This window comes from Peromyscus californicus, unplaced genomic scaffold, assembly GCF_007827085.1.
Source record: "Peromyscus californicus insignis strain IS unplaced genomic scaffold, ASM782708v3 Scaffold_21__1_contigs__length_65335640, whole genome shotgun sequence".
Lineage (NCBI taxonomy): Eukaryota > Metazoa > Chordata > Mammalia > Rodentia > Cricetidae > Peromyscus > Peromyscus californicus.
The window spans coordinates 2240115-2262507 of NW_026294514.1; the positions used below are offsets into that span (position 1 = coordinate 2240115).

At 40.9% G+C, this 22393-nt stretch overlaps 1 protein-coding gene across 9 annotated transcripts in view; it reads left to right on the forward strand.

Annotated features, from left to right (window-relative positions):
* Nucleotides 1–22393, forward strand: part of Pms1 (PMS1 homolog 1, mismatch repair system component) — an 82282-nt gene that overhangs the window by 17851 nt on the left and 42038 nt on the right. For 8 of the 9 annotated variants that reach the window (XR_008220813.1, XM_052749381.1, XM_052749385.1 and 5 more), the window contains 2 exons: nt 3618–3720; nt 13341–13504. Coding sequence is in view for 8 of the 9 variants with exons in the window: in XM_052749381.1 (XP_052605341.1) it covers nt 3618–3720; nt 13341–13504 (267 nt within the window). In the remaining variant the exon portion in view is untranslated. Of the gene's footprint in view, nt 1–3617; nt 3721–13340; nt 13505–19382; nt 19494–22393 lie in introns of those variants that run through there. The other variant, XM_052749386.1, reaches the window with a different exon arrangement.

Here is a 22393-nt window from a genome sequence, read left to right on the forward strand (position 1 = left end):
TCCTGTTGCTGGCCTCCCCACATCAAAGCTTCTAGAAGTGTGGAAATCAGAGGACATTCATTAGTGTATGTCTGTGCATGGCCAGGCAGGCAGACATCATTTTAGTCGTTCAGGCAGAAGTTCGGACTTCCCCTCAATCATAAAGGCTTTCTCTTAGTTTCCAGACTCATGTTTCTGTGCTTGAACACTCATTCACCCAGAAGTCAGGCTACACCGGTGGTATAGTTCAGTGGATTCAAGTCTTGAAACCATAAAAACAACCCAAAAGCCAGCTCCACCTCCCTCAGTAAAAAAAAAAAAAATCAGGTTTATCACCATTGCCTTAAATGGATCAGTGTCAGGAAAACTTTTACTTGGATTGCTAGGATGTTTCCTGAGTAATTTTGTTTACATGTCATCTAAATCCTGCGGGGAAACTGTGCTTACATAGGGTTTAAATGCTTTTTAATTTTAATTTTATAATTAGACCCACTTTTAATAACAGAGAGCACACAATCCTCAGGGTCCTCTGAAGAATTCTAAAAGGTGTTGACTTAAAATCTTGACATCACTGAACTCACTCTCTTCCACAGCTGCTCAGTGTCTCTGGTGAGAATCACCAGTGATTGTGTGTGCTATGAGAGACACTCCCAATCATGGAGTTAGTGCCAGTCATGGGCTCCTGCTGCACAGCTAATGCGTTGTGAACCTGTGCCTGTCCGAGAAGAGGTTTCCTGCCCGGGACATAGGGTCACATGATGAAATGAACCCTTGAAATCCAATTCCTTCCTCTGAAAAACGCTGTATTTCATGAATTTGTAAAACATGATTGTATGTGTTTTCTTCACTGTCTTACCATGTCTCACAGAGCATCTTCCATATGAACCAATTTTCATAGTGCCCTATAAACTGACATGAAATTTTATTGTTGGAATCCATGGTGTGCTGTTTTTAGTTTAACATAAGTGTTAATATCTCCAGCACTAAATCCCTGCTTCCTTCCTCTAAACGTTAGCTTTGTCTTGGTTGTTGTGTATTTACTGTTCACTGATAGGTTTAAAGCATGGACACATTATTGTCATAGAAGAGGCTTAGAAGTGGGTAAAGCAAAGTCTCATGTAACCTTTTAAAGCATTAGCATCTTCATCTTATCATCACCCTCCCTGGAGATGAGTGTGATCATTTTTTCAGGAGCATCTAGAAGCCACTGGCAGAGTTTGTACTGGAACTCCGAGTCCCAGGGCTGCCTTTGCTCAGTGACAGCATTACGTCAGATGGCTAGCTCTTTGGAGAATAGAAATAGAATTCAATTGACCTTGGCATTTTGGAGAAGCAGTTGTTTAAATGGAGAATTATTTTTAAAGGGGCAATTGTGGAATAATAAAACAGAAAAAAATCTCTACCACTTATTGTCCTTTTGTTTTGGGTAAACAAAACCAATAATGCACTGGCTATTGTAGACTTGGGGTGGACGTGACAGGGAAGGTCAGGATTAAAGTTACGCATCATCAACCTATGGAATGGATTTTGAGCAAAGTGGGACAATTAGGATACACAGAGGCACATATCTTTTGTCTTAGGTAACAGTCCTTTGTTTCCATTTTTTGAACAGTTATCACACCGAGTATCCCTAGTAAAAGTTGGATAAACATTTCAGATCCAGTAGTCTCTACTAGTTCTTCAAACTAAAAAAGCTCTCTCCCTATCATCTATTTATTTATCAGTCTAGCATCTATCTATGATATCAGAGAGAGAGAGCGAGAGAGAGAGATGGAGTGAGGTGCGATGGACTGTGGTGGTGATGATGGTGTCGGTGATACACTGGTACCCACACATGGTGCCCATGTGCTCCACAGAGCATATGCCACCAATAAATCTACTGAGGACAGATGATAGAACCATCACATACAGACCCTAATGGACCTAGAGCAGCCCCAGCAATGCAGCTGGATTTTTGTAGGTTCTATTATACTGAGTCCAAGGAGAGCCAAGAGAGATGACTCCTAATTTTGGGTTACCACTGCTTATCACAGGGCTGCTCTCTCCCAGTCCATCTTGCTTTCCTGACAGTATCCCTACTCTTCACCATTGCTTTTTGTCTATTTTTCATTTTCTTTTCATCAAGGCTGTGTTTCCTGCCAGGTTGGTAAACAGGATGTGAGATATGGGTAGTTCAAAAAAGTACAGGATTCTTAAATTTCCATTTCCACATCTGACATCATAAGGAGATATTTTGGTGCTCTCCTGTGCTCATATGCTTAATGCTGACTTTTTTAGTTGATGAAAAATTTATACTTAAACATTGAGTTTTAAATTTGAATTTAAGAAAAAATATCCGTAGATATTTATGTATATATTTTGAATTTTACTATTTGAAACTATAAATTGAAGTACAGAAATGTTGTTTTGTATCAAATACATAAGGGGAAGGAAATGATTACTAAACAGTTATTCGTTTGTCCATAAAATTTATGAAAATTATTAAAATGCAGATCCTCTTGGTACAATCAAAGTATTTTCTTTTACATTTGTGAATCTTACATACAAATGGCTGTTTGAAGTATACTGGTTTGTATTTTAATCAAAATGCTCAAACATTAATTCATTTGCAACATAGAAAAAAAAAATCACAGGCAGCCCGCAGCAGTGGTGGCTCACGCCTTTAGTCCCAACACTCGGGAGACAGAAGCCAGCCTGGTCTACAAAGCCAGTTCCAAGAGAGCCAGGCTACACAGAGAAACAAACCACAGGCTATTCTGTTTCAAAGTGTAACTCCAAAAATTACTACCAGTTAAGTATTCAAAGTAATTTATCAAGCAAGGGACTGGAGCCACAGTTTAATAGTTAAGATTGTGCACTCTTCTTCTGGAGAACCTGAGTTCAGTTCCAGCACCCACCTGGAGGTTCACAGCCCCCTGCTAACTCCATCTCCAGGGGATCTGAAGCCTCTGGCCTCCTAAGCAACCTGCACACATGTGTTCATAATCACACACATGCACACACACACACCTGCACCTACACACAATTCACTTAATTAAAATAAAATAAATCTTTAAAAAAGAATTACCAAGTAATATCTTCTTCAATATTAACTTAATAGCCGGGCGGTGGTGGCGCACACCTTTAATCCCAGCACTCGGGAGGCAGAGCCAGGCGGATCTCTGTGAGTTCGAGGCCAGCCTGGGCTACCAAGTGAGTTCCAGGAAAAGGCGCAAAGCTACACAGAGAAACCCTGTCTCGAAAAACCAAAAAAAAAAAAAAATATTAATAAGTGATAATTTTTTTGTTGGTTTTGCTTTGTTCTTCTGAGACTGGGTCTCCACTCTGTATCCCAACCTGGTCTGGAACTCAGCAGTTCTCCTGCCTTAGACTCCCAAATTCTAGAGCTGTAGACATTGCTTACCAAGCCGGCTCTGTGACAATTGTCTTCATTACCATAGACAAGTGATTGCTTTGGTGGGCTGCAGTGATACATTCCTGTGATCCCAGCACTCAGAAAGAGGCATGTAAATCTTGAGTTTGAGACTAGTCTAAACTACCTAGCAAGATTCCGTGTCAAAGGAAAACAAAGATTAAGAAAGGAGGGAGAGAGGGGTCATCTGTTAGTCTGAAGGAAGTTCTTGGTTTATTGTTTCCAGGTGGTAGTCACAACAAGGACAGCTGCTGATGACTTTAGCACCCAGTATGTTTTAGATGGCAGCGGCCACATACTTTCTCAGAAGCCTTCACATCTTGGTCAGGGTAAGTGAGTAGCTTTAAAATTCTTTCCTGTCTGAACTATTATTATTATTTTTTTCAAAAAGAATTTTGTCTTGAATTGACTCGGTGTTTTGGGTTGGTCTTGATAAAGTCTGGTTATCTTTGAAGCAAGCAGAGTCATCCCAAAGAGGAGCAAGTTGGGGCTGGGTGGCTGGGTGACCTGCAGTAACAGCAGTTGTCCTGCTGTGGGCCACCTGTGCCGTCTGTACAGATGACGGAGAGGATTTGACTGAAGCGCCTAAAATGTCGTAATGAACTGTAACCCAGAGATACTCTGATGAAATAAGTTGACAACATACGTATTAGTGGGAACGTCTACATCGGCCTCATGGAGGTAAATATCACTGTTCAGCTCCACCACAGTCCGATCTGACACCCATCCGATTCTTCACTCTGTGTTATTATTCTAAGATAAAGAATTACCAGCCATTGTTCCTATTATTCTGTATTGTTTTGTACACATCTGTAAGTAATTTTACTTGGTATTTTTAAGTTTTCTAAAAACTAATTCTAAGGTAGAAAGTGGTCTCTTTAGTCTGAGTTTACAAAATCCCCTTTTTCCCAGAATGGATGGTCACAGTTGAGATGATGTCAAAGGTGGCTGTTCTTGGGAATGGAGTCCGGAGACTCCCTGGCTCTGAGGGACTTGTGGGATATTTGCTGTTGTCCCTTCCTCCCATCGAGATTGTTGATTTTAGTTTAACTTTGTGGCTCCATGTTTGAATTGATCAAAGTACTATATTTTTTTGTGGTTTCATCCCTCCTGTTCTAATGTTAAATTACTGTGTTTACTTTTAAAAAAATGACTTCAGTCTTTATGTGATTTACTTTCTTAGTTCTGGTAAGTCTTCTTACTCTGCCCATAATTTTGGAAATTGTCAGCATAGTTAGTGATTACTTTTGCTCATTAGGAATTTATATTTTTGTAGCCACAGAGGAAAAAAGAAGTAATAGGAAATTTTTTTTTGGTGTTTCACCCACTTTGTAGACCAGGCTGGCCTTGAACTCAAAGAGATTCACCTGCCTCTGCCTCCTGCGTGCTAGGATTAAAGGCGTGTGCCACCACTGCCCAACCTTAATAGGAAATTCTAAGAAAACACACTCATTTACACCTCACTTGTTCATAGTCAATCACTACTAAGTTTGATATATAATAAAAATTATATATTTTAGTTTAAATAATAGATTATTGTCTTTTCAATATGTGTTAAAAAATTTAAGTCTAATTTTATTTTACTTTTTAAATATGTTCCCTCTTTAGAAACCCTCTGAGCCTAGATCTTACAAGTTCATGTTAGGAAACCACTGGACGGCGTTGAGTGCCTTCTAGTGAGTGCTGTGAAGTAACCCAGTCACCTTATAAAACTTAAAAGTATTTATTTTTATCTCAGTGGTTGCCGATCTGATCTGGGTGGCCAGTGGCTCTGTATCCCTCATACTTCTCATGCTTTTCTGTGTTCATCTCCATGGGAACTATGAAATAACAATCCTTCAATGAGGACTCCATCTGATCTTTGCCCTTTTACTGGTTGATTTTTCTTTTTCTACTGACGTCAGTCTTCTACCTTCAGTAAGTAAAATTGGGTGTGCGTGTTAAGGAAGTTTTGTAGTCAGTAAATGCATCTTATTTTCATTAGCTTATTTCATAACTCAAGAAACAGCACACTTGAAAGGTCAATAGTTACAAAATCAGTATGACTTTTTGTAACTCACTTTTTCCACCTAACTATACTTGATTGCTTAGTTAACAACAGCAAAAAAACCCCAAAGTCTTCATTTCAGATTGTTTTACATAGACAAATTATACAACTCCGTGCATAATAAAAGTGCTCTTGCAGTTACATTGCTGTGTGTTGATGGTTTGTGAGCGACTGAATCGCAGACTCATATTTCACCAGCTGTCATTAGCTTCCATTTAAATGTTTTCTATGTAAGATAAAACTACAGTTCAACCATCCTACTTTATACCTGTGCATTTAAGGTTCTTGTAGATTAATCTCTGCTGTGACGTGAATGCCCTTAGCAGTTATTCTTCATATCATCTGGTCAGATGGCACCTGCAGATGGCACATGTAGGTATAGGGACAACCTCCAATAAAATCTCAATTAGACACTGGAAAAAGTTGTACTTATTTAAAAGTGGTTTACTGAAAATGCCTTTTCTGCCTTTTGGGTACAGATACTTGTTTTATGGATTGTTGTAGCCATTTAAAGTTATTATTCTTTTAATAAATGTTATCATAGTTGCTCTTCCCATCTCTTCATTACACTCTTAAACATTATACCTGGTTTTCTTTCTTTCCTTTAAAAAAAATATTTATTTTTAATTGTGGGTGCCTGTATGTGTGTGTTTGTATGTATAAATGTCTCCACTTTTTTATGGGTTCCTACAGGGCCCAGGAGAGGCTGTCTGATTGGCCAGAGCTGTAGTTAAGTTACAGGAGTTGTGAGCCACCTGATGTGGGTGCTGGCACCTCAACTCTGGTCCTCTGCAAGACCAGTACAGTCCCCCGGCCCCCTTTGGGAAGCGGAACTGTACTTTTGATCAGGAGGGTGCACTAAACACGGAAGTAGAGCAAGCACACAGGCAGAAAGTGTACGTAGAGCAGTCACACCTGCAGGAAGTGCACTTAGAGCAGTCACACCAGCAGGAAGTGCACTTAGAAGAGCAGTCACACCTGCAGGAAGTGCACTTAGAGCAGTCACACCAGCAGGAAGTGCACTTAGAAGAGCAGTCACACAGGCAGGAAATGCACTTAGAGCAGTCACACCAGCAGGAAGTGCACTTAGAAGAGCAGTCACACCAGCAGGAAGTGCACTTAGAGCAGTTACACCGGCAGGAAGTGCACTTAGAGCAGTCACACTGGCAGGAAGTGCACTTAGAGCAGTCACACAGGCAGGAAGTGCAATTGGTTTTGTTCTAAGGCAGGTGGTGACTGCATCTTCTCTCCATTTACCAGGGCCACCTACAATCTTTAACAATTGGCTAATTTTAAAAGGATGGGCACACAGACGTGAAGGAATGCAGGAAATAGTCACTTTTCAGTGTTAACACGGACCGTCTCTCCAGCCGCTATCCCTGCCTTCCTTTAACTCTCCAGCTTTTCAAGTCTGACTTTCAAGGGTGACTGAGTTATTTGTGGTTGTCGTCTCTTTATGTCCCCTAGTTTTACGCTTCTAGCTGATGCTCCAGAACAAATGCTTTTAAAAGGAGTATTCCGTTCCATGCTGTGAGAGACCCTTGCTGTAGATCACTGCTCAGTGGGATTGTGTACGTGGACTGCAATTTTGTTTTTCTTAACAGAACAGTGGAACTTGGTTCATTAGTTTAGAATACTTTCTGAGAATTCAGCACCCACCTTTATGTTAGAAGTATAAGTAGCTGCCATCCTGAGCGGCATAACATAGGGTCATATAAAACTGTAATGGAGCACATTGCGGGACTGAAGTTTAATTCTGGTGTCTGAGGAATGTGCTAACGTGAGCGAGCCGAGCTGTTGTCTTGTGAAGTACAGCAGTGCACTGGAGCCCCCTCCCTGTTAGCCAGTATTACTTGGCACCTTTGTTTTTAAGGACATTTCAACATTCAAATTCAAACATTTCATTTGAAGTTAAAAAAATTCTTTTTATCTGTAAGATTTTTATTTATCTATTTATTTTTTATTATTTTTTTGATATAGGGTTTCTTTGTGTAACCCTGGCTGTCCTAGAATTCGCTCTGTAGGCCAGACTGGCCTCAAACTCACAGAGATCTATCTGCCTCTGCCTCTCAAGTGCTGGGGTTAAAGGCATGAGCCACCACCGCCCAGTGGTAAGTTGTAGTAAAACATATAATTTTTTTTTTATTACTTGTGACTCTTAGTTTACTTGGGCCTTTTTAAGATGGAAAAGTAATTTATGAATCTGTAGGTTAGGTATAATGCGGTACTTAGAGCATAATATATATTTAAAAGTCAACAAATAATACTTTGTTTTCATAAACTTGCATGTCTGGGGCATTGATTTCTGTCCGCCTGCCTTCCTCCGTCCTGCTCACATTGTAATAATGTCCATACGTTGATATTTAGGAATCAAGGATTAGTAGGAAACAGATGAGTAAATAAGTAATGACAGTAAAATGAAATCGCTGAACACCTAGAGGATGGTCAGTGAGATTTTTCAGAGACAGTGACATTTGAGTGTGAAGCTGATGGGTTAGGGGAAGAAGGCACAGGAGTGTGACCTTTCAGCGGGAGAATGACGTGTGGAGAATAGACCATTTCTCTATGGCCATAACGGGATAAATTTACTGAAGAAATATGTTTTAGAAAACCTTAAATGAACCAAGTTTAAGAGAAGACTACCCCTTCCTTAACTGATAATCACTGCTGCTGGCACGACTAACTGAGACTGGATGTATAGCAACCTGTTACACGTGGCAACCTGCCGTAGATAGAGTCATGAATAACACTGGGGAAAACCACCAGAACTTCCCGTGGCCTCCTGTGGACTGAGCTGACAGGCTGGAGTGTGTGGCCCTCATTAGAGCTCATTCACCCACACACTGAATCTCAGGACTTTGGCTGACTGAGCAGTGGTGAAGAAGTGACACCGACTACACAAAGCTTTCAGAGTTGCTGGAGGAAGAGGACCTGATTCCATCGTTAAGCCCGGGGTGACTTAGCTGCAGCCCAGTTGCTACCCCTGTTTGACAGGTACACAGGGTTTCCTTGGTGAAAATACTATCATCTTCAGCAACCGTGGTTCTTCTATATGCAAATAAAAGAAAAGTGTTAAAGGACATGAAGAAGGAAAATTAAGAGCCATTAGAAAGTACAGCAAACTCAGAGATGAGCCAGATATTTGTATTAACAGATGAGAACTTCTAGAAAGAACTCTCTAACTAAATTTTTTGAAGAAAATCCTATACCATTAAAAACAGTTGAGTTTGTATGCTAAGTGGAAAGTATGGAAGAACCAAATGAAAATTCTAGAAGTATAAAACTGCAATATCCAAATAATTCACTAGAAAGGTGACATAGTTAGATCTTGAGTGTCTCCCTGTTAAAAGACTTGTTCACTAGTAAGAGGTCTTCCAGTCATTAGAGGCATGCCCTTTCCCATCCCGTCGTCATCTCGCTTTGCTTCCTAGGTGCCAAGACATGTGCACCAAGATGCACAGCTCTGCACAAGTCCAGAACCCCTGGACCAGCTGACCGTGGACTAAAATCTCCATTGAAGAGTTAAAGTCAATTTTTAATCTTTTTAAGTTGGTTGGCTTATACATGTTGTTATGGTCATAGAAAACCCCCTATCCAAGAAAGCTGGTGATGCGAGACAGGGTAATCACCATCACTATGCCTGGTAAGCAAAAGGTTTTAGAATTGGTTCTGAGGAGCTTTGAAACATTTGGAGGATTGTGCTAGACAAAGTCTAGAATGTTGTAAGTGGTCTTCGAGGAGTGAAAACCAGAATGCTGATAGAAATCGAGATGGTTCAGCAGTTAAGATCATTTATTGCTCCTGCAGAGGACCTGAGTTGTCAGCACCCACATGGTACTCACAACTGCTCCAAGAATCCAGTGCCTTTCTCTGGCCTCAAGCACCTGTACTCACCTGCATCTGTCCATCCACAGACACACACATACATGTAATTAGAAATCAATACTAAGAAAAACAGAGTACATTCAGTAAAGATGATGATCGTGTTGTTTCAGATGGGATTCTCTATTGGCAGTTGAATTTAATACCATCTGTGTAATACACTGGCCAAAAATTTGGTTTCCTTATTCCCATGCCCTGAGATTCTGTGGAGAGTAGAGTTTAAAGGTGGTCAACAGTTTATGTGGTAGAGGAAAACTGAAGGGAACACAGATTTCAGGCAGTGGCAACGTCCTCTGTATTTACACTGAGAAATGGTAACAATAGGAGAGGGAAAAAGAATTGTACACCTTGCAGTGTGGCCAGAAAAGCACTACATTGAATGTTTTGGCCTAGAACGGCGTGCTTACTAGGAAGGTTAGCACTGACTAAAAGACCAGCAGCCCGGGAAAGACTAAGAAACCAACAAGGCAGCAAATGAAGTTCATCTTAAAGGCTTCCCAGGGCTTTTTAGAAGAGGCCTGGGGCCGTTGCTCACTCTGACTATCCAAGCCCAGTTGGCAAGACACTAAACAACTGCAATGGCTGTGTTCTTGGGTGGCCCAGGGACAGCTTGTGCTGGTAGAATCTTGGCAGCCCCCATGATGCTGGTTTTTAAGCATGTTGGATGGAGGAGTTACAAGGGTCACACAAGCATCTCCCATATTTCTTGGGAGGTGTATTCGTTGGAGTTCTCCAGAAAAACGGAACTCATAAGATATATATATGGGATTTATTAGAGTGGCTTAGAGATTATGGTCTGAGTATTTCAAGAGTTGATATCTCCTGATATAAAATCCAAGTATTTTGCAGTTTAGTCCAGCAGGCTGGATTTTTCAGCTAGTCTTCAGCATACGCAAGAATCCTGAAGAAGCAGGCTCTTATACCAGTGAAGGAATGAAAGTGCCCTTGAGAGTGAGTGCAGGCAGGCAAAGAGCAAGAGCCTCCTTCATATTGGTTCCCATCAGAAGGTGTGGTCCAGATTTAAAGTTGATCTTCCTATCTCAAAAGACGCAAATTTACGATGAGTTTTCCTACTTGAAATAGGAAATTCAGTGAAGAAAAAAATCCTCTCAGATGTACCCAGATGTTTGGTTTTAGTCAGTTTCATATGTAGTTGAGTTGACAACCAAGACCAGCCATCACAGGAGGCCAGGCAGCATGTAGCAGTGTTGGAGTCCTCCACAAACAGCACCTGACAGTGTGATCCCTAATGAAACCAAGTGAAGCCAGTGCTGCTGTGGAGACCCAGCCAGGTTAAGATGAAGCCAGGGATCAGATAGAAGGCAGGGGAAAGGTGTTTTAAACAGTGATCATTTCTAAGAAGAAATAAACATTTGGAAGAAGCATCCTTTAGTAGGCTATTTGAGAAGATTCTATAAGCATGTGATATTTAGACTGATATGAAAGTTGATAGTGGAGTTAGTGTACATGGGTTTGGGGAAAGAACATTTACAAAATTCTGAGATAGAAATAAATCAAATGTGCTAGAGGAATACAAGAAAGGAGATTGGTAGGAAGGGAAATGACCATGGGCCAGGTTATAAAGGGCCCTGTGTGCATTATCCTTCACCCTCCCCCAGTTTTTCCAGTTAACTTGTGTTATCAATAAGTGTTGAAAACATCAAGCCCTAAACTAATCCTTCATATATCGCTTTATGTCACTAATCTATTTAATTATCACATTAGCTTTTAAGATTCTTTGTCTATCAAATTTTTTTCCTTTTTAAAATATTTATTATTTTGTTTGAGAATTTCATATATGAGTACTGTATTACATCATTTCCACTCCTCCAACTCCTCTTGTGACTCCCCTTCTCAACTTCATGACCTTTGTGTGTGTGTGTCCACCTCTGAGACCATTTAATGTTGCTCATTTATGTATGTTTAAGGCTGACCAATTAGGTGTAGATAATCCATCATGGGACTCATCCCTGGGGAAGACGGAGGCTCCCTCCTAACGACCATTGATTGCCCATCTAGGAGTGGGGCCTTGCGAGAGTTCCCCAGTCCGAGTTCAGGTTATCATTGTGCAGGTCTTGTTTGGGTGACCTATTGTTAAGATGTCATGGTGCAGCTCTCTGTCATATATACAAGACACTATTCTGCAGCAGGCATCCTAGTGCCTAAGATCTTTCCACCCCTTCACTGCAGCGTTTCCTGCACCTTAGATGTAGGGATTATATTGTAGATGTTCATCAACTGAGAATGAGTGTTCATCGACATTGTAGTCAGTTGTTCTCTGCATTTTGACCAGCTGTGGATTTCTGTGATGGCTTCCATCTGTTGAAAAAGAAGGTTTTGTTGAAGTCACAGAGCTGTGCTTATCTGTGGGCATAAGGCTAGGTATTTAGAGTGAAGTTGGGTGTTATAGTAGTTTAAGAACATGGCAGTCGTAGGTTCTCTTCTAGGACCCATGACATTACTAGCCACAGTTAGTTAGCTAGGTTTATAGTACCAGGCATGAATTCATTCCAGTTAAGTGGGCCTTAAGTCTAACTAGGAGGCTGTTAGTGCCAAGCTAGAAGTGAGTTTATTGTACCTGCAGGTTACTGGTGTCACAGATGTGCAGTCCCAGCCTTTAGGCCTAGTGGCACAGGTGTGCATTTAATCCTCCTATTCTAGTTTCTAGCCCTGGCTGTGTGTTCACTGAGTCAAGTGAGGATAAGCTAGACCTGGTGTCACAGGTGTGCAGTCCCAGCTGCTAGGCCTGGTGTCACAGGTGTGCAGTCCCAGCTGCTAGGCCTGGTGTCACAGGTGTGCAGTCCCAGCTGTTAGGCCTGGTGTCACAGGTGTGCAGTCCCAGCTGCTAGACCTGGTGTCACAGGTGTGCAGTCCCAGCTGCTAGGCCTGGTGTCACAGGTGTGCAGTCCCAGCTGTTAGGCCTGGTGGCACAGGTGTGCAGTGCCAGCTGCTTGGGAGCCTAGGGCAGAAGGATCACAATTCAAGGCCCCTATTCCATACGGTGAGTTCAAGGCCAGCTTGGGTAACTTATTAAGACCTCGTCTCCAAAAGTTAAGTGAGGCTAGGATAAGTCTGAAATAGATGGTATCCAGTACTTTTTAAAACACCAAGAGCTGGAGAGAGGGCTCCATTTTTAAGAGTACTGTCTGTTCTTCCAGAGGATCCAGGTTCGGTTCCCACCCAGTATCCACATCACAGCTCTCAACCTTCCCTAACTCTGGTTGTAAGGGACACAGACATCCACACAGTCAAAACACCCAAACGTATAAAATAAAAATTAAAAAAGCAAACATGCTTCTGCAGATCCAGTGTAGTCCCCACTAAAATTCCATTGACGTTGGTCACAAACAAAACAAACAAGCCAGTGTCGGAGCTCTCACAGTGCCTGTCTTCAGATTGTCCTGTAGAGCGCTGAGGACAGAAAACAGTGCAGTACTGGCACAAAAGCAGATAGGTAAACCACTGGTTTGGGTTTTTCAAGACCAACCCACAATGTAGTCTAGGCTGGCCTTGTACTTGCCACAGTCCTCTAACCCCATTCAACTTCCTCCTTGCTTGGATGACAGGCATATTTCACTACACCTGATTAATTACTCTGTTCTGAATGTTTGCTTTTGAAGATGAGGTAAGTTAAACAAGATAACTAGGTGATGTTTTAGGTAAATATTTTAGTGGCATGATAAAGGTTATTACACATTCTGTGTAGTCTCATATCACATATATATTGTACCTTAAAATGCAGAGTAACCAACATCTCCAGATGGTTTGACTATCAGCAGATTCTTAAGATTACATTCTGGTGACGCTGTGTTCCTCTGCAGTATTAAAATTACTCTTGTTCAGTCAGTGGGTCATGAGCAGGAGAATCTCACAAGGTGTTAGTTTACAGACATGACCCTTCTTTGGACCTCCATACTTGGAAGAGGATTGTTCTTAATAATAGAAGGGGTTGATTACAGATTGTTTAGAGATTTGCAGTTTCTTCCACATCTAAAATGCTTTCCTCTTGTCTGCCAACAGGTACTACTGTAACTGCTCTAAAGTTGTTTAAGAATCTCCCTGTAAGAAAGCAATTTTACTCAACTGCTAAAAAGTGTAAAGATGAGCTAAAAAATGTACAGGATCTCCTCATAAGCTACGGTGTCCTTAAACCTGGCACAAGGATTGTTTTTGTACATAATAAGGTGAGCATTCTTATATTGTGTAAGAAATTTTTATAGCAATACAATGAAGAGATGTTATGTCCTGTATAAATCAGTTGCATGCGTGCCATGGAGTGGACATTTGTCATATCCCACAACCCTACTTTGTTTGTGGAGAATCTTATCACCAGTGTGAAGACAGTGGAGGTGATTAGGTGATGGGGAAAAGTCCTCCTAGATTGGCCGTTTCCATCTTCACCAGAGGACAGGGAGAAGGAGTCGGCCTTCATTAGAAGCAGACTCTGTTAGTATCTTGATCTCGGCTTTCCCAACTCTCTTAGTTATGAGAAATAATTTTCTTTTGTTTACTTGTGCAGTTTGAAGTTGTTTTTTTTTTTTTTTTACCAGCTCAAAGATGAATTTATATAGCTTTTTTTTCCTTTTTAACCCTCAAAAAATTTGGTCCATGTCCTTTCAGCTTTGTCTTTAATGTTAAAAGAGCACTGAAGACTTATGGGAAGTCTACTAGACTTCCAAACCTTACACTTTATATCACCTGCCGTCAGTGATTCCCACAGACTTTCAACTAGGAACAGCTCTGGGGTAAAGGACAGCCCTTCTTCCTGCTTTGAGACCTCACCCTGGAGCAACATCTCTCAGCTTCCAGAGTTGCTTAAGATTTTCTAAAGGCCACTCTAGCTCATTCCCTTCTGTTTTTCAAAGCAAGACCAATTAAGTAAAGGGATTTGTCTTGTGTAACAAATCATGGGGGAAAGAAAGGTTTCTATCCTTTCTGGACATTTGCTCTCCTTTATTCCACGTGAGCACATTGGAACAGTCAGTGGACGCAGAGCAGATCACACAGTGGTAGATGGGAATGGGGACTTAACACTTCGTGCAGATCTGCAGGCCGCCAGGGTCTGTGGGCACCAGGTGCCTCAGTCTGTGCCGTCCTCACTGTGCACGCAGATGAGTTGGCAGTGTACCGATCTGCAGTTACCCTGTGGTCTGAACTCAGAACGTTAATGTGTCCCTTAGAGTTGCGCAGTGGTAAGGGCCGAGGCGGGGTGGCGAGCCTGCCGTTCCTTGGAGTGCCGGTTCTCCACACTTTCCTGTGTTCTCTTCCTGTCTTCCCTTGTGCAGTTCCTCTTCATGCTTTAGAGTCCTTGAGGAAATGGAGTAAACAGTACTACCCGTGTTTGTATGAGGAGCTTGAAGCTCAGAACGATAACAGAATTCTTTCAGATACTTTAGTGAGTGACTGTGTTCAACCACAACCTTTAAAATTATCTTTTAGTATAATATTTCAGTATTATAGTATAATTATATTATTTCACCTTACCTTTCCTCCCTTCAAATCCTCTCTATACCCCTCATTTCTGTCTTCCTGGTGCATGGCCTCGTTTTTTGTTTTTTTTAATTAATTGTTACATACATATATGTATGTACATATATATTCCTAAATACATTTGCTCCAGTCTTATTTCAGTTTTTACAAACTTGTCAGCAGAACCTTTATCTTTATGCCATGTAAAATGTTTATGATCAAAATCTTTAGTCATCTTAAAAAAGAAAAAATTAAGAAGAGTCAGCCACCTGTTCCTGCTGGCAAAGGGCTCTACCAGATGATACCTTGAGACTGTTCCAGCTCCGCTGTGCTGAGGCTCCTCGGGTCGTTGATGGATGGAGGCTCATCCTGCTAAAATAACCCTGTGACCTCCGATCCAGAGGACATTTAGTAATTAGAAGTTAAATGTCTCCATGTTAAGAAAAGATCAAGGTCAAGAGAAACGTAGTCCAGAAGGGAGAGCTGATTAAAAAGTTAAGATACACAGAGGGAAAAGAATTACATGTTCATAAAATAAGCATGAATGCAACCAAAGATAATAATTTGAAGAGAAAATAAAGGAGAGGTAAAAACAGGAAGGTGAAAGTGAGCATAACAGAAGAATTTGATCATATGAAGACTCTTACTCATTCAGAATTGGGAATATGTATTCTGAGTTTTCAGGTTTATGCAGTTTTCTCGGCCAGTGTTGAATTATCAGAATAGGCATTTTCTTCTGAGAATGGAAAGCAATATTTTTATAATATGCTATATTTTATTAATTGGGGGGGGGAGCACAGCATCAGAAATTGCTTGAAGCAAATTCAGGTCCCTCTGTGGCCTTCAGTCATTTCAGGAGCAGCTCAGATGCTAGCATGTGTGTTGAGCATGTTACACCATGAATGTAGTAGGTAATTACCCCAAGTCTAATAGTAAAATTGCCAGCTATTATAACCATGATCATGGACTGCAACTGCACGGAATAAGCTTCCTGCCTTCAAACCTGTTTCCATCAGTATACTCAACTCCTCTCCTTTTTAAAAATAGTACTATAGTATGCTTCAAAAAAAATGTTAAAACACACTGTTAAGCCTTCCCCAGGGTACTGACATGTTCCCTCAATCTGCACACTGAGCCCTGCTCTGCTGCCGGCTGTTCTTTTAAACACGCTTACTTTCATCCCTGTGTTTCTGTGGAGAAATTTGTCTGTGTCTAAAATTTGAGTATAATGATATTAATGTGTTTACTTTTTCTGCATTAGAAGCAAATAATCATATTGCACATAATATGAGAAGTACTCTTGCTATTTTGATAACTTGGATTAGCTGGTGTTCCCTCTTTTTATGAAGGTTTAAGCTGCCAAGACATTCTCTGAATACTGATAATGTTGATGTTCTTGCCAGTATGGTTATGTTAGAGAGAAGTATTCTTCTTCTTTCATCACCACGTTCCTTGAAAGCGTATTGAATAATGAGACGGCCAAAGTGGGTTCAGCGAGTTTATTTAAAGTCGATATTGTTTGGAGAATTGCTAGAGCCGTTCTGACATGAGCACTACAGTTGTGGGGTTTAGTCATAAGAGCTAAATGCCTGTGCAGTCTTGCTCCATGTGTTTTCCTATAAATTATTTTTTTCTCGAATTAAAAAGGCTTTTTTAGTCTGATAACATTGGAATCCCTGATTATTGCATATGAATAGAAATAATACGTAAATCACTACTTTAAAATATGTTATATTCATGATTTCTAATGAGGGCTACTTCCACTTTATTATTGCTAATTTGTGAATACTTTTTTTTTCCTTTTAAAAAATTCTTCTCACACATACAGTACATCCCAACTGTAGCCTCTCTTCCTCCTAACCGCCCCCCACCTCTTTTCTCCTCCAGATCTGTTTCCCTTCAGAAAAGAGCAGGTCTTACAGTGATATCAATTATTATATGGTAGGAGACTTTCTTATCTGTTCCAATCTGTTTGGTGTTCTGTAAGCTTCTTGTGCCTGTTATTATAGGTAAGTCCTTCTTTAGGTTAGGAAATTTTTCTTCTATGATTTTGTTAAAATTATTTTCTAGGCCTTTGAGCTGGGATTCTTCTTCTATTCCTAATCTTAAGTTTAGTATTTTCATAAGTGTCCCAGATTTTCTGGATGTTTTGTGTCAGGAATTTTTTAGATTTAACATTTTCTTTGGCCAATATATCTATTCTTATATCTTCAATGCCTGAGATTCTCTCTTCCAGCTCTTATATTCTGTTGGTGATACTTGCATCTGTGGTTCCTGTTCACTTACTAGGTTTTCCATTTCCAGGAGTTCCTCAGTTTGTGTTTTCTTTATTGCTTCTATCTCCGTTTTCAGGTCTTGAACAGTTTTATTCATTTTCTTTGACTGTTTCTTTGTTTTTTCTTGGTTTTCTTTAAGGGATTTACTAATTTCCTCCAATTTCTTTTTTTATCTTTTTCTCAATTAATTTCTTTAAGGGATTTATTCAGTCTGCCCCCCAACCCCCCGCTTTCTTCTGCCTGTCCTAGAGCTTGCTCTGTAGACCAGGCTGTCCTGAACTCAGAGATCTACCTGCCTCTGCCTCCCAAGTGGTGGGGTTAAAGGTGTGTGCTACGACTGCCCAGCTAGTCACTTCTTAAGGCCAACTTTACCAGGACAATAGAGGTCCTTAAAGAAGAAGTGAATAAGGAAGGACCTGTGCCATCTTCATAACGTGAGTTTGAAGGTCTTTTTCTTGTGCTTCAGCTGTGTTGGAATAGTCAGGGCCTGCTGTGGTCGGGTAGTTGGCTCTGGTGGTGACATATTGCCTGACAGTTATTATGTTCTTACACTGGAGTCTTGGCGTCTAGGTTTGTGGTGATTATAGGTCTAGGTGCCAATTTCTGGGTTTGTCTTTGTTGGATACGTAGAGAGGTATTTTGTTCCTTAGTTTCTATTTCCTCTCTGATCTTCTGGCCAGAGTGGCCTGTGGTTCGTGGGGGGGGGGGGGGGGATCGTTACCCAAGTTTGGGGGTGGACTTCTGTTGGCTGACATGGTCTCTCCTTAAACATGGGTTCTCCACACAAATTGGGAGCAGGAGTTAGGGTAGCCTGTGTGCCTCTGATCTACCAGGGAGTCTCTGCTAGAGTTGGAGGCTGTTACAGGGTGACAAGGAGGGGTGAGAGAACTGGGGATATTGTTGGGGTGGAGCACCAAGAGGGTGGAGGAGTTCTGTTGTCAGGAAGACAACCTGGAATTCTGGTGGCCTGTATGGCCCCTGGTCCAGCAGAGTGTCTTCCTGAGCTGGTGGCTGGGATATGGTGCTGGGGAGGGTAACTGGGCATAGGGTAAGCAGCTTGCCTGGTCTTCTGGCAGGGGTGGCCTATGATTGGGGTGGGGTGTGGGTTTCATCTGAGGGACCCAAGAGAATTGGAAAGGTTCCACAGATGGCAGCCTACCTTGCAAATGCTTTCTTTAAATATGTTTGTATCTTTAAATTTTATTTTGAATTTAATTTTTGTTTAGTTTTTACATTTGTGGTGATAGAACCCAGGGTTTCGTTTCTTTCTTCCTTTTTTATTTTATTTGTTTATTGTGTGATATATATACATATATACACAGATACATATATATGTATGTATAGATAGATAGATAGATAGATAGATAGATAGATAGATAGATAGATCGATCAAATACTCTACCACTGAGTACATTCCAGGCCCTGAATTTGGTTTTATTTTTAGCCCACATATACTGCAACAGCTGAATTTGATTTAAATGATTAAGGGTTTTTAGCCATTACAAAGGAGAGTTTCCTTCTTGTCCAATTTAGACAGTATACTGTCAGCAGTTGAGGCAAGGGCAGTTTCTTGCCCCATGGCTAACTTTTGCCACAAAGAGAGCAAACTCCATTTGAAGTTTCTTTGATGCCCATCATCTTCTCTGAAGTAAATTGGTGCTGCCAGGAGCAGACATGTCTCATTGTCATAAAAAGCTTTATATTATGAAAACATCTTAAATGCCATATTCTGTAGATCTCGGAAGTTCTTGAAGACCATTGGTCTGTCTAAGATATATCTCTGTTTGACCTTGTAAACATACCTAACATGACTACAAGTTTGATTGTAATAGGTGACTAACTACTAACCTATATTTCTTAATTATACATTGTATTTTTAAATGAGCCATATAAGCACAATACCCCAAATAAGAGTAAAAACATGCATACAGTATTTAAAAAAAAAACTTTAAATTTGTATCAGTAAACCAAAATCCATACCAATGTAAAATATTTTGAAATTAATAGTTGTTTGTTGGATTAAATTAGATCCAATAATCTACCCCTTTTTCCTGTCATTCCTATATCATATTCCCTTTTTTTTCCTTTAGAAAGAGATCTTTGAATTAAACTAAGACTAATAACAATGCATAACCTAATCCCTCTTCTTACATAGTTTTCATATTTCTTACATTTCCTTTATTTTTCTCCTAGGTTCTATAAAATCTTATATAGCAAAGGTGCAAGACATATGTATTAAATACATAATTGATTTCTGACTTGTGGTATTTGTCTATGCTAGTAATCGTCCCTGAACTCCTCTATTGCTCCATAGTGAACTTGAGTGTCCCCAACTCCTGCAGAGCACTTTCTGTGTACTCAGAGTTGTGTTTTATACTTCATTTGCATTCCACCTCCCTGTTCAGCAGCAGCTGTCTCTGGGAAAATGGTGAGTGTCTGTCTGGAATACATAGATCAAGGTGGTAAATTAAATGAATTATCAATAAATGTTTTTGGCTTAGTTAGGGTGTCTGTTGCTGTGAAGAAATACTATGACCACAGCAATTCTTATGAAAGAAAACATTTAATTAGATTGCTTACAGTTCAGAGGTTTAGTCCATTATAATCATGGTGGGACATGGTGGCATGCAGGCAGACATGGTGCTGGAAAAGGAGCTGAGAATTCTACATTTTAATCCACAGGCAACAGGAAGTGAACTGAGATACTGGGCGTATCTTAAATATAGGAAAACTCAAAGCCTGCCCCACAGTAACACACATCCTATAACAAGGCCACACCCTACTCCAACAAAAGCTATACCTCCTAATAATGCCACTCCCAAATATGCTTATGGGAGCCAATTACATTCAAGCTACCACATTCCGCCCCCATATCATAATGCAAAATGCATTTAGTCCAACTTCAGAAGTCCCCATAGTCTATCATATTCTCAACAATGTTTAAAAGTACCAAGTTCAAAGTCTTTTCTGAGATTCATGTAATCTTATAACTGTAATTTCTATAAATGTAATCTCTATAAAATCAAAATCAAAAAACAGATCACATACTTCTAACACACATACACACACACACACACACACACACACACACACACACATATATATATATTATTGCATATTTATTACTATTCCAAAATTTAGGGAAGGGAGCATAGTGAGGAAATACTGGACCAAAGTAAGACTGAAAACCAGCTGAGCAAACTCCAAACTCTGCATCTCCATGTCTGATGCTCTGATGTCTCCATGTTCTTCAGATCTCCAGTTCCTTTCAGCTTTGTTGACTGCAACACACTTCTTTTTCTTAGGTGTTGGTTGTTTCTATTCTTTTGGGGGTGCCCACCACCCAGCCCCCAAATAAATCACACACGGAGGCTTATTATTACTTGTGAATGCCTGGCCTCACCTTGGCTGGTTTCTTGCCAGCTTTCCTTAACTTATCCCATCTACCTTTTGTCTCTGGGCTTTTTCTGTTCTCTTATTTTTGTAAATCTTACTCCTACTTTGTGGCTTGCTGTGTAGGTGTGCAGCTGGCCCCGATGTCCTCTTCCTTCTCTAGCTCCTTCCCAGATTTCTCCTTCTATATATTCTCTCTGCCTGCCAGTCCTGCCTATCCTTTCTCCTGCCTTGCTATTGGACATTCAGCTCTTTATTAGACCATCAGGTGTTTTACACAGGCACAGTAACACAGCTTCACAGAGTTAAACAAATGCAACATAAACAAAAGTAACACACCTTGGAATAATATTCCCCAACACTTGGCCTGGTTCCACTCCCTGTTTGCAGCTTGGTGTTTTTATGTCAACTTAGCAGCTGCACATGAATCTACTGATATTTTAATTATCGTATGCATCCCCATGGCCCCACAGTCAACGCTGCACCCGCCACTTAGGCCACGTCCTGGTGGGGCTCTGGTCCTGTGGCCCCGGCTCTGCCACAGCCACAAGATGTAGGTTTAAATTAAGTGTATTGTTCTATTTATCAATAAGACTCGAGTCAAAAGCTGGGGTGAAAACCTGCTAGCACAAAGAGGTTGAGTATCAACTAGCTGACCTTGCTTTTTGGCTGGAGACACTGCAAGAGATGTGTCTCTTCCCCCATCCCATAACCAAAAAGAAGCTCCAAACTCACCCCCTGCCCTTTCTTCCTGTGCTTCTCTGTGGCCAATTCCAGTTGGCTAGTCGCTGGCTCTGCTCCCTGATTCATGGTTTAACTTTATTGGCAAGCCTCCGGCGTACGATCAAAAAATTCCACAACAGCCATCTCTCCTCATTCTGGTATCCCAGGGCTCTGGTGTGTCCAAGGCAATCCAGGCTTCAACTTCACAGCTTCACCTAATGGCCTCTCTAGGCCTCCAAATTCAGGGACACCCTTAAACACATGCCTGGCCACAGTGGCTTTCCTTATTCTCAAAGGAGGGTTCCATAATGCCTCTTTCCTATCCCTGCCTCTAAAGCCAGAACCACATGGCCAAACCTGGCAAGTTTTGTTGTTTGCTGGGGCTGGAACATGGCCCCCTTGTTCTATTACATCTTCACCAGCTTTCTGTTCTGAAACTGGATCTGCAGACCAGGCTGGCCTCAAACTCAGACATCAGCCAGCCTCTGCCTTCTGAGTGTTAGGATTAAAGGTGTGCACCACCATGCTCTAAGCAGATATCCACATCTTGATACATTTTATGTCTTGCAACATTGTAATATAATACTTTTAGAACTTAGAAATTCTTCTGAGTCTTCATATATTCAGTCATAAAACAGTAAGAGTTAAAGAGGATTCTTAGATCTTTAAACTTAAAATGACCACTGATTTTTTTTTTCTTCTGGCCCAAATCTTTAAGCAGATAGTGTTTTTAATCTTGTACCATCCCGTTTTATCATTAGATGACCCAAGAGTTTAAGTAAATTACCCAGTAAGTTAGATTTTAGCTACTGAAAAGGACAAGCTGAAGTTGAAGCCTCCGGATTGTGAATGCAGTGTTCATTCTCCCCGCTGTGGTTTTTCCCTCCCTCCCAGCTCTGTGTTGACTCTGAGAGTTGTGTGACAGTGCTCATTCTGAAGAGAGGAGTTACACTGCGGAAGTGTATGGACACTTACATAGGTGAAAGGAAATGGGGGCTTGAATGATGTTTACATCCTGTGGAAGTTGGGAGGAAGAAAGGACGATTTCAGGCCGGATATACAGATGTATAGAATCAGGCTTGGAGTTAGGCACAAAAGCTGAGTCTTTAGCATATGCACTGGCCGAGTTGGCACTGATACTCAGATGTATGGAGATAGAATTACCCCTGTGCAGAACTTCTCTCTTGCTCTGAACAGATAACAGACAACAGA